Source organism: Tenrec ecaudatus, chromosome 1 (genome assembly GCF_050624435.1).
Source record: "Tenrec ecaudatus isolate mTenEca1 chromosome 1, mTenEca1.hap1, whole genome shotgun sequence".
In the NCBI taxonomy this organism is placed as follows: Eukaryota; Metazoa; Chordata; class Mammalia; order Afrosoricida; family Tenrecidae; genus Tenrec; species Tenrec ecaudatus.
In genome coordinates this window covers 57,045,006-57,058,534 of record NC_134530.1, presented here as the reverse complement: position 1 = coordinate 57,058,534, position 13,529 = coordinate 57,045,006, and the positions used below count along the sequence as shown (strand labels likewise).

General features: G+C 50.0%; 1 protein-coding gene across 4 annotated transcripts in view; it reads left to right on the top strand.

The window, feature by feature from the left end:
• Positions 1–13,529, top strand: part of CSMD2 (CUB and Sushi multiple domains 2) — a 781,206-nt gene that overhangs the window by 660,092 nt on the left and 107,585 nt on the right. For all 4 annotated transcript variants that reach the window (XR_012785340.1, XM_075553739.1, XM_075553737.1 and 1 more), the window contains 2 exons: positions 2,036–2,245; positions 8,125–8,313. Coding sequence is in view for 3 of the 4 variants with exons in the window: in XM_075553739.1 (XP_075409854.1) it covers positions 2,036–2,245; positions 8,125–8,313 (399 nt within the window). In the remaining variant the exon portion in view is untranslated. The remainder of the gene's footprint in view (positions 1–2,035; positions 2,246–8,124; positions 8,314–13,529) is intronic.

The following is a 13,529-nucleotide window of genomic DNA, read 5'->3' as shown; positions in this document are numbered from 1 at the left end:
TCTTCCAAATTCGTGATAGCAACCGCTGCCAGGACGGAAGGAGACGCTGGGACAGGGTGGGACGTGAAGGGTCTTCAACATTCCACCACATCTTTATTCTCTTCGGTTCTTCGAAACACACAGATGCAAAAGACGGGTTGCATGAGATAAACCCGCTGCACAGCCCTCTTTAAAGCGTTGAACAGCAAGGATGTTGTTTTGAGAAGTAAGGTGGGCCTGCCCCAGGCCATGTGCTTTCAGTTGTCTCATATGCATGGGAGAGTTGGATGTTCACTAGGGAAGACCGAAGGAGAACCAAAGCATTTGAATTGGGGGGCGGGGGCAGCACTCGAGAAGAACAGGGAACGGGCCATGGCGCGCTAGCAGGAGACCTAAGAACAGATGAACAGAGGTTACATATGTGTTCATCCTAAACACATAGGAGGTAGGGATGTGTCGATTTAAAATTAAAATCCACGTAGAATCCCGCCCAGCAGAAATCACCCCTCACCGCTCAGATCTCCAGTGCTAGACTGTGTGACCCTCTTGAAGACAAGGAACGCTTAATCTGGTTCCGCGGTTCTCAACCTGTGGGTCGTGACCCATTTGAGGTTCGAATGACCCTTTCACTGGGGTCACCTAAGTCCAGGGGTTCTCAACCTTCCTCAGGCCACAACCCTTTATTATAGTTCCTCATGTGGTGGTGACCCCCCGCCCAGCCATAAAATGATTTTCATTGCTACTTCATCACTGTCCTTTTGCTACTGTGATGAATTGGGTGACCCCTGTGAAAGGGTCATTCGACCCCCAAAGGGGTTATGACCCACAGGTTGAGAACCATTGCCTAAGTCCATTGGAAAACACATATTTTTGATGATCTTAGGAACTGAGACACCACTTTTCTGTCCATCTTGAGGCGGGTCCGTCCACATGCAGATACGCCCACATATAAGTACCCGGTGTGAAGACTGTTACCCATACTACACGATGCTTCAAGACAAAATTTCATTTATTTGTCATTAGAAATAAATATTTCACAATATAGGACTACATATTGTTTTTGTGATTAATCACTATGCTTTAAGCATGTTCAATTTGTAACAATGGAAATACATCCTGCATATCAGATATTTACATGAAGATTCATAACAGTAGTAAAATTACAGTGGTGAAGTAGCAATGAAGTGATTTTATGGTTGGGGGTCACCACCACATGAGGAGCCTCATCCTGAGGAAGGTTGAGAACCAGTGGGCTAGTTCGTCCTGTGCGGTGCCTGACACAGCCCTGGCGCAGGACACGTGCTCGGTGGATACTCTCTTATTAAGAAAAGGAAACCCACTGGCCCAAGTCGATTCTGCCACACAGTGACCCTGCAGCATATCAGAGCATCCTCCCAGTTTTTAATATAACAGTGATATCATAATGCCCCCTTTGCATGCTGATTTGCACCATTGACAATACGTTATGAACACGTTCCTCTGCTCAGGTGATAGATGCTCCTCGATATCATTTTAACAGGCGTCTAATTTTGCTGAAAACTGTCAGCAAACCAATATTCCAAGGAATTCACTTTGCCTCGAAGTGGCACAGAAGAGGCCAGGTATTTTTCTAAGGCTGCCATTTCGGTATGGTTTCAAGTGTTCGGGAAAATTCTTCTACTAAAGGTCATGTTTTGTGATGGATGGCAGGTGGTGTCGTTTTTAAAGATGTTTATTTTAGCCAAGCTGTCTTTATACTGATAGGAGAAATAGGAATCTCAGAGTAAATCCGTGTTGGCCCTGAACTTTGTTTTCAATAAGATAAATGCGTTTGGGATGGAGCTCTGAAAGGACTGACACCTTTCCTGTTGAATGAGTAATGTGGGTTTCAACCTGGTCCTTCCTGCCTGAAGACACTGTGTGTCCTGGGAGCCCTGAGGCAGCGGGAGGGAGGCGAGTGGGAAGGGCAGGTGGGCACTCAGCATCAGGGGCGCTTGCTGGACGCTCTCTCCTGGCGGGACATTCCAGGCAGGACTGTGTTGCTCTAGAGACTCCATTGCTCTTGTCTCAACCCTAGGAGCCCACATCCAGTTCGTGAACTTCTCCACCGAGCCTAATCATGACTTCATAGAAATCCGGAACGGGCCCTACGAGACCAGCCGCATGATGGGGAGATTCAGTGGAAGCGAGCTTCCCAGCTCCCTGCTCTCCACTTCCCACGAGACCACCGTGTATTTCCACAGCGACCACTCCCAGAACCGGCCAGGATTCAAGCTGGAATACCAGGGTAAGGAGAAACATCTCTTTCTTACTCATAGCCACCCACCTCCCCAACCTTCCAGGAGAGAGCAAGGGAGCCCTCCAGAGGGGTCAGGGGACAGATCTGTTTGGTGAGGCTTCCCTTTTGTGAGCCGATCCCTCCATTACCCAGCATGACAAGCATACGTTCTCCCACCACCTTTTCCAGGGAGGCAGGCCTCACCCTCTGCACATGCCTGTCGACGAACAGCCTTTCCTGTGCAAGTGGCTTATCTGTTCCCCCTCGGGCACCCCCTGAATGTCTGGTCAGCACCTCCTTTCAGGCCTTAGAGGCTTAATGACTCCCTCTAGGTCCTCCCTCTGGTGTCAGGCCCAATGACACCGACGGCATTTCCTAGGCTGGAGGATCCCAGTAACCGTGCGCGCTGGGCCCACTGCGGCCAGCTCATGGACTGGTCCTGGGGGGTTTCCTGCATGAGACCCAACCGCCCAGAGGAGAAATCTGTGTTAGCCCCTACTCCGTCTGGTGCACTTCCTGATCCAGGCTGTCCTGTGGTTGGAGGGATTTTACACAACCTGTGCAGCCGCTCACGACCATCCTGGACAGGCCCGGCTTCTCTCTCTGATGCTTCCCCAGCGTGGCTATCTGCTCCAACCTCTTCCCAGCATAATAGGAGCATCCCCCATAGTTATAGCCGCCCCCCCCCCACAGCACCAGCATATAAATATTTCACAATATAGGATTACATAGTGTAAGAACAGCATTACATGTTACAGATGTGAGAGCACATTACACAGCACTGGCCTTTTCCCACAATTCCACCCCACCCCCATGCTAGCCCACCCCACTCAGCGCTATTGACCACACGCCAGCTGGCATGCATAGTTGATTTTTGTTACTTGCAGCAGTCCCGTTCTATAAAGTGGACTACTCACCACGAGGTTAGCAGTTCAAAACCACCAGCCAACGCGGGGAAGAAAGAGGGGTCTCTCTATTCCTGTCAGGAGTTACCATCTCGGAAACCCACAGGCACAGCACTACCCTGTCCTGCGGGGTCACTATGAGTCAGCCTGGACTGGGGGGCAGCCAGTTTGGGGTTTTGTTGTTGTTTTAGCTCACGAATCCCGCTGCTCTTAAGGGAATGAAGGGTTAGGTTCGCAGGAGCCTCTGGTCACAATAATCCTGTCAGCCGACCATTACAGAAGCTTGTTTTATGTGTGTTTCTGATTAAACCCATCTTATGAAATGTAAGTCGATTCAATAGCCTTCAACTGATGGCGGCAGCAGTACTGTAACTCATGCTTGCAGGAACTTAGCTAGGGGGCATCTTTTGGGTGCAATGCACATCACGGCCTTCTCGCGCTTAGGAAGACTACACACGCTTCCGAAAAATGCGAGCATGTACAAGCTGTGACATGAATCCACCATTACCACATGACAGCTGTGGAGGGCACAAAGAGTTGCCCTGTCCAACTTCAACGCACAATTCCAGTGCTCCGCCACTCGGCGCGCACTTGGCTCCAGAGGACCACAAGAATTGATTTGGGGGTTTCAAGGTGATTTTAGTGGGTAGGCAAACTTTGCAAATATGAAGCCCACAAATAATGAAGACAGACAGCATTTGCCGTTTCCTATGCAGACACTGGTAGAGCTATCTTAGGATGTCCCTACCCAAAGTTGGACACTGAAAATGATAGTTACCATTTTCTTCTTAATGTTTAATTTTTAATGACAGAAACAATTCACAACTAGGTGCCCCTTGTTAAAAAATAAAGGAATCAAAAGCGTTACAGGTAAGGGTAAAGCTCTCCTTGTCTACAACCCTTGAACCCAGGATGCTCAGACCCAACTCACTGCCCTCAGTGGATGCCAACTCCCGGTGACGCTGGAGGAGAGAGGAGAGCTCCTGGGGATGGGCGAGGCTGTAGCTCTGCACCGGAGCAGAAAACCTCCTCTTCTCCTGGGGAGTGGCTGCTGGTTTCCAACTGCTGACCTCATGGTTGGCGGCCCAACCCATCACCCGCTTATTTGGCGTGATCACTCGGGCCTTTGTCCCTGCGCTGACATACATGGGTTACATGTACCTGTGAAAAGTATGTCATGTTCCATAAATATTTTATTGTGTTTCCCGTCCAAAGAGTGCCGCTCTATGCATGATGTTCTTCTTTTTTATTCTGGGAAGAACATGGCTGAGAGTTTCTTTCGGGGGAGGAGGGACGACTTGGCATTAAAGGAACTCCAGATTGACTGGGTGCAGTCGGACCTGTTGCACCGGGGACCGCGCCTTCGCAGAGGGCCCGGGCATCTTAGGGGAGTCTGCAGGGCGAGTGGTTGCCACCCAGGGGAAGCCTCCGTAGGAGGAGTTGGGCCCTCACTTAATAAAGCTTCCAAGGCGTGGTTGTACCTGTCCCCAGACACACCTTGCCTAGTTGGAGAGGCTCGGTGTGTGCGTGGGCTGACCTGCGAGACCCACACCCCGACTGGAAGTGTAGGGCCTGTGAAAGGAGTGAGTCTCTCCCAGGGGCCTCGGGGCCTATCGTTTGGTGAGTGGGTAGCTCTGGGGCAGACACACCTCCTCCCCATCAGGGTGCTGCCTGGTAGACCCAAGTAGTCTGCTGGAAGCTTTTCCTCGCCATCCTGACAGAAGCAGCTGCCCACCGTCCACTGCGTGGAATACACCTCCCTTCAACCCCGGCGGTGGTCACAGCTCTTCCCAGCAAGGCCGCGCTCCAGGGAAGACCCTGCGTGGCCGAAGCCCACTCGGCTCTCTGAAGGTGTCTTTCTGTGGCGACTCGGATGCTCCGTCATCTCGTGTCCTGTGGAAGAGCACTCGCTACCCCCCAGGGAACCCTGACTGGACCTCAGACCCTCTCTTCAGTTTGGGGATATCTTACTCCGGAGGCTTCCTCTGCACCAGGGGCCCAGAGAGCCCTCTGAGAAGCAGCAGACCAACATTCTTGGTGAACGGGAGGGGTCTGTGCCTGACATTGAGGCTTCCTTTGCACGAGCCAGTAGCCCAGTGCTGCTTCTCGGGATTTTCCGTGTGTGTGTGTGTGTGTGTGTGTGTGTGTGTGTGTGTGTGTGTGTGGTGGGCAGGCTAGAATGGGGAGGGGAGGATTCCCCACCCCCCACCCCCACAAATAACGTCACACGCACAGGTTCCAGGTGAACCTATGTTTTAGGGGACTGCCATACACCCACCACCAGTTCTCATGACTTTGGGGGAGGGCCCCATGGTGTCAAGTCGGCTGCTCCTCCCCAGCCCCGACCTTGGCTTCCGTCCTCCTCTTCCCAGCCTCTGGTTCCAAATATTCACCGCGTTGGAGGCCCCATGCTTCCACTGAGGGCTCCCCGTGTGTGGGAGGCCAGACGATCCTACCTGACCAAAAGGCTCGTCCTTTCCAGCGACATCTTCCCTGGGCCTCCAGAAAGGTCCCTAAGGAAAGGAGCTCCGGCTGCTTACCTCCGACTTGGTCTTTGGGGAGAGGCCTGGCTTTGTAAAAGAGCCGCCTGTTCCCACCGGGGTGCTTCCTGCCGGACAGGCTCAAGCTCCTTGTGTTTACTCGGCTTTCTTTGGAAGAGACCCAACTCCGGACTCTTTTCCCAAGCGTCCTCCGATAGAACATGGGAACTGCTTAGGGTGGTTTTCTTTTTCCCTCCTTCCAGCAAATCCCCTCACAGGATCTTTAATGACAGCTTTAGCTGCCCCTGCCAAGGCCTTGCAGTCTGATGGACATGGCTGATTTCACCAGACCTTCTTAAGAGGACCGTGTTCATGCACAACGGACTTAACAAAAGGACTATGCACTTGAACTGCTCTAAACGATTAGGCATCATCAGTTTCCACTACGACCAAGGTGTCCTTCTTTGGGCAAGTTAAAGAATCCTTCTCTGAGGATTTCTCTCTGCCCCATCAGCCCAGCGTCTACCTTTGAAGCTTCTTCCAGTGGAACGGGTCCCGAGATTTCCCTCATGATGAAAAGAACTGGGTACTCTTGCCGGAGTGGCTTTCTTTTTGAAAAGCCCAGCTCCTTCCCCTCGAGACAATTCCTGGGAGACCCAGCTGCTCTCATTAAGGCTGCGCCTGCCTTTCCACACACAGACACTCTCTCTGCAGTGCCTCCGTCTACGGATCCACACGGTCCTCCCAGGGCTCCTCGTTCGCATGAAGGCCCGTCCCACCCCACTTGCCCTGTGTTACCTGCTTCTACTAAAACATTCCTCTCTGAAATCTCCCAGGCCCTTGCGACTGCCATCTCTTAGTGAGCTGACACGTCCCCCCACTCCCACGATGGCTTCTAGCCTTTTGATGGCCCAATTTACATTGATGATTTCCGTTTCTGACCCAGTGCTCCCCCTGCAGTGGCTCTGTACAATGCGGAGTAGAAATATGCATAAGACAGCCACAAACCATCCACTGCCATGGAGGACTTGCTTGAACGCTACTATTCCCACTGAGAATTCCCACTGTAGGAAAATTCCTTCAGTTCCCACAGCTAATTTCCTGCCTACGGTGTCCCCAGTGATAGCCAAGAAGGCTCATCTTTGACCTGTGGGCCCAATTAATCAACATGCTCAAAGCGTCCTCTTGTGAATCACTCATCCCCACGGAAGCAGCTTTCCTCTCAATTTGAGGACCTTGACTTGCATGACAGTCTCCCATTCATTGCAGCCTCACTTGTCTCCGGAGCCCTGGCAGCACAGTGGTTCCGTGTTGGGCTGCAGTCCACCTGGCCAGCAGTTCCACACCACCAGTAGCTCTGAGGGAGAGAGACTTGGGGATACTATTCCCGTCAACAGTTACAGGCTCAGAAACCCACGGAGGTCACAATAAGTCAGCATTGACTCCATGGCAGTGACCTTGGTATTTTTAATCTCCCTGAAAAAGTCTCCTTCCCACAGGTTTGGCTTGCTTCCATTGAAGCTGCTTCCTTCTTGCTAGGTCCTATTTTCTAAGACTCAGAAAGACTAAATCCTCACGCCACCTCTTTCTGCTTGTGACGGGAGTCATGGTGGAGGTGGTCAAATGAGATAAGCCACAGGAAAGACCCTCAGTGGGAGCCTGGCCCCATGCTCAGCAGAGTGGTTTGATGTAATAATGGGTTCTTCGAACCTCCTTTGCCCACGGAGAGATCAATAAACCCGCCATCACTGTTAAGTTGGTTCTAGCTCATAGCGACCTCCTGTGTTACAGAATAGGATTGCTCCATAGGGTTTCTTGGCTATAACCTTAATAGAATCATAACGGAAGCAGATTGTACCACCTCTGGACTGGGACAGAGTAATGTTGCTGGGCCCCATCAATTCCAGTCCATGGAATGCCCACATGTGCACAGTGGAGCTGCTCCGTGGGACTTTCGGGGATTTAACCTTTCAGAATGAGATCAATTCCAATCCATGGGATGCCCACATGTGCACAGTGGAGCTGCTCCGTGGGACTTTCAGAGATTTAGCCTTTCAGAATGAGTTAAATAAGCCTGTCTTCCAAGGCACATCTGTGTCAGCTCAAACAGCCAACCTTCTGGCTAGTAGCCAAGCACTTAATCATTGGTGCCACCCAAGGGCTCCTGCATATATAATAATAGATATCAGTTATTAAGCTCCTGCCTTGTCCCAGAACTATACAAAAATAGATAGATGATAGATAGATAGATAGATAGATAGATAGATAGATAGATAGATAGATAATCCCCAGAATAGTCATTTCATATATAAGAAAATAGAGACATAGAGACATTAATCCAGAACCAACAGTTTATCCAGAACCAACAGTTAGTCAATAACAAAAATCTGAGTCCCACTCTTGCTGTTTCACCACTGTAAGAGCTTTCTGCTGCGCCTATATTTTGGTTGTAGAAAAAATGTCCAGAGAGAATAAAGTGACCTTCTCCCCTCCTTGCTTCCAGCCTATGAGCTTCAAGAATGCCCAGACCCAGAGCCCTTTGCCAATGGCATTGTGAGGGGGGCTGGCTACAACGTTGGACAATCAGTGACCTTCGAGTGTCTCCCAGGATATCAACTGGTTGGCCATCCTGTCCTCACATGTCAACATGGCACTAACCGGAACTGGGACCACCCCCTGCCCAAGTGTGAAGGTATGTCCCTCCCTCATCCCTGGTGATCCTTCCCGGAGGTCAGGGAGACTGATCCAAAGCAGTCCACTTTTCAGCTCCATGGGGTTGGCCATGCTGGAAGTTCTGGTCGAGCTTATGCATCCCATTCTTTCATAAACAGGACTCAGGCTAGTCAGGGGCGACTGTCCTGGGGAATGTCCTAGAGGAGGGTTAGGAAGGATTTAGGTGAGAGTTGGCCCCATCCCTAGAGAGCCACAGCCAAGAGGAAGACATATCAAGTGCTTGGGAAGATCTAGCCTGATGGACTAGCTGTTCCCAGTTGGAAGGGAAACTTTGGGGTGAACGTGTTCATCATGGCGCCTTTCCAAAGGAAGGAGAGAATGAAGGCTCTTTCCAGAAAAACATGGTGCTTCCCTCTCCACTCTCCCCCGCATGGCCTCCGCCTGACATGCCTGGAGAGAGGTGAGTTGCTCACCTCCGATAACTAGAAGTGGCACGTTCCTGGGTCTTTGTCCTTCATCAGAACAGGATGGAAGCGCATTCCTCCGGGATGCCCGCCTCAGTCCCCTTGCTTTGTGCTTTTCTTTCCTTTGGGGATTGTCCACGGAAAGGAAGCTGGTATGTGATTGGAAAGAGGAAGGAAATGCCCAGGTCCTGGGATCTGATCGCCCTGGGCTCCGTCTCTGAGCCACCACACCCTGGCTATGTGACCCTGGCAGAGAGACTTCACCTCTTTGAGCTGCAGTGTCTGCGGCAGTAAAACGGACTCCTTGTCTCTACTGACCACGCTGGACGGATCTAATCGGTGGCTTGCATAAAGCACCCAGCGCAGTCACTAGCTCCCAGACAGTGAACTCTAAGCATCAAAGATCCTTGGGAAAAATAAACCTTGTTTACAAAGTGGAGCTTTCCAGGGGTTGGCTTATAAAACCTTCATTTCTAGAAATCTTAACGCCAGATTAGGCTTTCAGGTTCCCAGTACTGTCCCCATCCATAGCGAGTTGATTTCTCTGAAGCTGTTGGTTAGCCAAGCTGTGTGGCATGTTGTTTGCTGGTCTCTTCCAAAAGGTTCAAATCACCCACAGTGGCCTCAGGGGCTCCCCTAGGGCCACCAAAAGGCATGGCTGTGTCGCTTAAGAAAGTGATGCTGAGTCCTCCCTCCAACAGGCCATGTACGAAAGGGTGACAATGACAAGGACCTGCCACTAGGCACCCACAAGTAGACGGCCATGTCAAAAGCAACTCTCAGAAAAGAGCATGAGAGGGTGCACCTATTGCCATGGTCCCCAAACCAGGAATCCATGGGAGGGGGAGGTAATCCCTAACACTTTCCCGGTCAACACCCCTGGGGCAGCCACAAGAGCAGGCAGCGTCCTGCCACCCCCTTCAGTGCATCCAGGGAAACATGGGCCAAGGATCCTCTCCCAGGGCAGTCCAGACTTGGGCCCCCCCCCGCCTCCCCCCCGTCCCCCGGGCAGCCTGAAGGATGGCCATGTCAAGTGTGTGTCCATGGAGTAAAGGAGAGACCTGGCCGGTCACAGACTCCTCCTCCTGCGGAACAACAGTAAGAGAGGATGACTGACAGGCCCAGGGACACGTGATCTGAGCCCGCCACGACTGGAGTCTCAGGTCCTGCCAAGGAGGACAGTGGCACATCTTCAAGACTCCTAAGCCAGACCCAGAGGCAGAGAACTGCAGCTCCAGGTCTTGGGACTTGTGTGGAGCAGATTTGTATCCATATTGATACCTAACGCCACCAAATATTACACCTGGAGAAAGCACTTGCTCTGTGCCCAGCACGGTGATGGGCAGTGCAGGGACATCAGTGAACTGCAACCAGAGGGCAGGCCTTCTGGGAGACATCACTGCCTTCGCATCATTCCTGCCAGCCACTTCCTGCTTTATAATCGCAATTTGCTCTGTGACCCTGGCTTGCTGTCCTGAATACCATTGTCTGGGTCTAGTGAGAACAGAGCTTTGCATGCGGAGACATGAGAGTTTTGAAGTCAGCACAGGCGGCCAAAGCTCCCTGGAATACCAGAGGCGGGAGAGGCAGGAGGTGACATCAGGGAGCGCTCCTGCGGAGGCTGGGCGAACAGACAAAGTTGGAAAGTGGAACGACAGAGCCTTAGCCACACAGGCTTTCAGAATGACTCTTCTGCTCTTCTGAAATCTCACTCTAACTCCTCCCGCTTCCTGTCCTGTCAGCTTCCTCTTCCTCTCTCCAGTCCTAAGGGAAAGGACATCCTCCCTCTTCTTGTCTGACCTTCCATTCTGGATCCTCCCCAGTGGTGGGACTCAAATAATGTAGCAACCAGTTCGCTGCCCTGTCTGTTCCCCCGGAACTGTCTGTCCCATTGTTTTTCCTCCAGATAGTTCATCCAGCCTGTCCTATTCAGACAGACCTGTGGAGACACTAACATGCACGAAAACAAGACAGAGGAAAAAAAGCAACAATATACAACCAGACAACAACAAAAACAAACCACTGACAAAGAACAAAACAAAACACTTCACAAAAGAAAGGCTTGTAGTTCGTTCAAGGATCGTTTGCTGGCCCTTAGGAGCGTTTTCCAGTCCAGTCTGTTGGGGCACCACGCCCTGGCCCCAAAGTCCACTTTCAGCATTCCCTGGGGACCTTGCCACTCCATTCCCTTGCTGTTCCGCTGCACTCCCCCAGTGCTTTGCCTCAGTGTGGTGGGATCAGGTCAGGTGCAATTCCCACACTGTGTCTCCGGTGCTGTCCCCTGTATCGCCCTTAGCCACTGAGGGGCATCATGTCTCATAGTGGGGCCAGCCATGTTGTTCTCTCTGTGGACTGGCTGCTCTACTCAGGAACATCGTCCTCACGGCCTTAGTTCGCTGCCCTAATGACCACTTTAAGTATAAAAAGGAATATACCAAAAGGTAGTTTATCATTTCCTACAGTTAATACTTAAATTAAAAAATACTATGCCCCCGTGGAACTACCGGTCCCATTGTTTTCTCCTCCAGATTGTTCATTCAGCCTACCTTATTTAGACAGACCTGCGGAGATAATAACATGCACAAAACAAAACAGAGCAAAACCAAGCAAGAAAAGAAAAGAAAACAACAAGAACAACAAAAAGCCAATGGCAAAACAAAACAAATAAAAAACACAACAACAAAAAAGAAAAGCTTGTGGTTAGTTCAAGGACTGTTTGTTGACCTTTAGGAGTATTTTCCAGTCGAGTCTGATGGGGCGCCAAGCCCTGGCCCCAAACTCTATGTTTGGTATTCCCTGGGAACTTTGTTGCTCTGTTCTCCTTGGGAAAGGAAGTGGTGTTAACAAACCCAGGGATCAGGTATCAGGCATCATCAAAACAAAAAAAATCACATAATTGTGAATGAGGGGAAGTGTGGAGTGGAGACCTGAGCCAGTCAAGGTGCAGTGTAGCAATGATGAAATATACAACTTTACTCTAGTTCCTAAATGCTTCTTCTTGCCCCCACTATCATGATCCCAATTATATCTTACAAATCTGGCTAAACCAGAGGATGTACACTGGTACAGATAGGAACTGGAAACACAGGGAATCCAGGCTTATGTAGAGAGCAAATATTTTGAGAGTCATGAGGGTGATGAATGTACAAATGTGCCTTCTACAATTGATGTATGCATGGATTGTGATAAGAATTGTATGAGCTCCCAATAAAATGATTAAAAACAACAACAATACATAAATAAAACTAAAGGAAGTACAAAAAACTAGATTATGTTACAAGAGTTTTTAAATATTAATGAAAAAATATCAAAGAATACCTGACAACAAAATACAACTGTTATTTGAGATATTTTCTTACCGCTTCTGGATCAGCATCCTCGCCTGCAACATTCTCTGCTTAGATGCGAGAGTCGCCGGCTGTGTGATTTACCTTTAACCATCTTCCCACTGTGTGAGTGGGATCCCGCTGCTTTAGAGGTTAGAAACAGGTGGCTCTTTCCTCTGAACCTACTATGTGCATCTTTGAAAAGCCCCTTTCTGCTTCACCTGAACCGACAGCAATTGTTCAAACAATATTTCTACTCTTTGAACACTTTTAGGAATGGCATCATTCCCTCCTAATATCTCAGGTGAATTGGGGCATAACGCAAAGCTGAAGCGAAGGACAGCATGTCGCCCTCTGGTGTTTGTCACTCTTTCTCTTGGTGTTGTAGGATTGTTTCCTGCAGTAACAAGTGCAAGGGGAGGAAAACGGTCTGTTGAACCTGTTCGAATCCCTGAATCGCATCACTGGTCCTACCCACACATGTCCTCTCCCCGAGCTGTGCGGGCGCGAATCTCCTTCTTCTTGCCTGTCTTTCAAATCCCTCCTTGCTTTTTAATCTTCCCCAACCTCCTCTTTGGCTTTTGAATTTCGCCAGTCGGAATTGAAAGCATACTGAAGAGTCTCTTGCAAAACCTCCACCTGGATCCCACTTTTCTCTTCAACAACTGTCTCTTCTCTCATAAGCTATGCTGTAGGAAAGGGTATCTTGCACACGAAACCTCTTTGTACCTTTTTCTCATTTTAATTCTTCTGGAGATGATGTCAGGTTGTTATTAGATACATACCATCAAGTTGGCTCCAACTCACAGCGGCCCCATTATACAACAGAACGAAACACTACATGGTCCTGGGACAACCTTGCTGTGTTTGATTCAGTTGTTGCAATTGCTGTGCCGTTCTTTCTCATGGAGGCTCTTCCTCTTTGTGGTGAGCCTTCTGCCTTACTAAGCATGACTGGGATTTGTCCCTCCTGACATGACATGTTCAGATTACACGAGACCAAGCCATCCATCTTCGCTTCTAGCAAGCATTCTGGCTAGACTGCTTCAAACGCAGATTTGTGTTGTCTTGTGGCAGCCCGTGGCATAGTCAATAGTTCTTTGCCAGCGTCGTAATTAAAAGCATCAATTGTTCTTCATTCTTACGTATTCATGGTCCAACTTGCACAAATACCATGGCTTAGGTCAGGGTCACCGTAGTCCGCACGGTGACATCTTCACTTTTTAACACTTTAAAGAGGTCTCGTGCAGCAGGTTGGCTCGGTACAAGATGTCTTGGTTGCTGCTTCCATTGATGTTGGCTAGGGAGACCAGAAAATGGGATCCTTCACAATGTCTCCTCCATTTTTCATGATGCTGCTGATTTCCAGGCTTCTTACTGTGATTGCAAGGATCTCTGTGTTCTGTGTGAAGAGGTGGAACCCATGCCGACAGCTGTCATCTGTG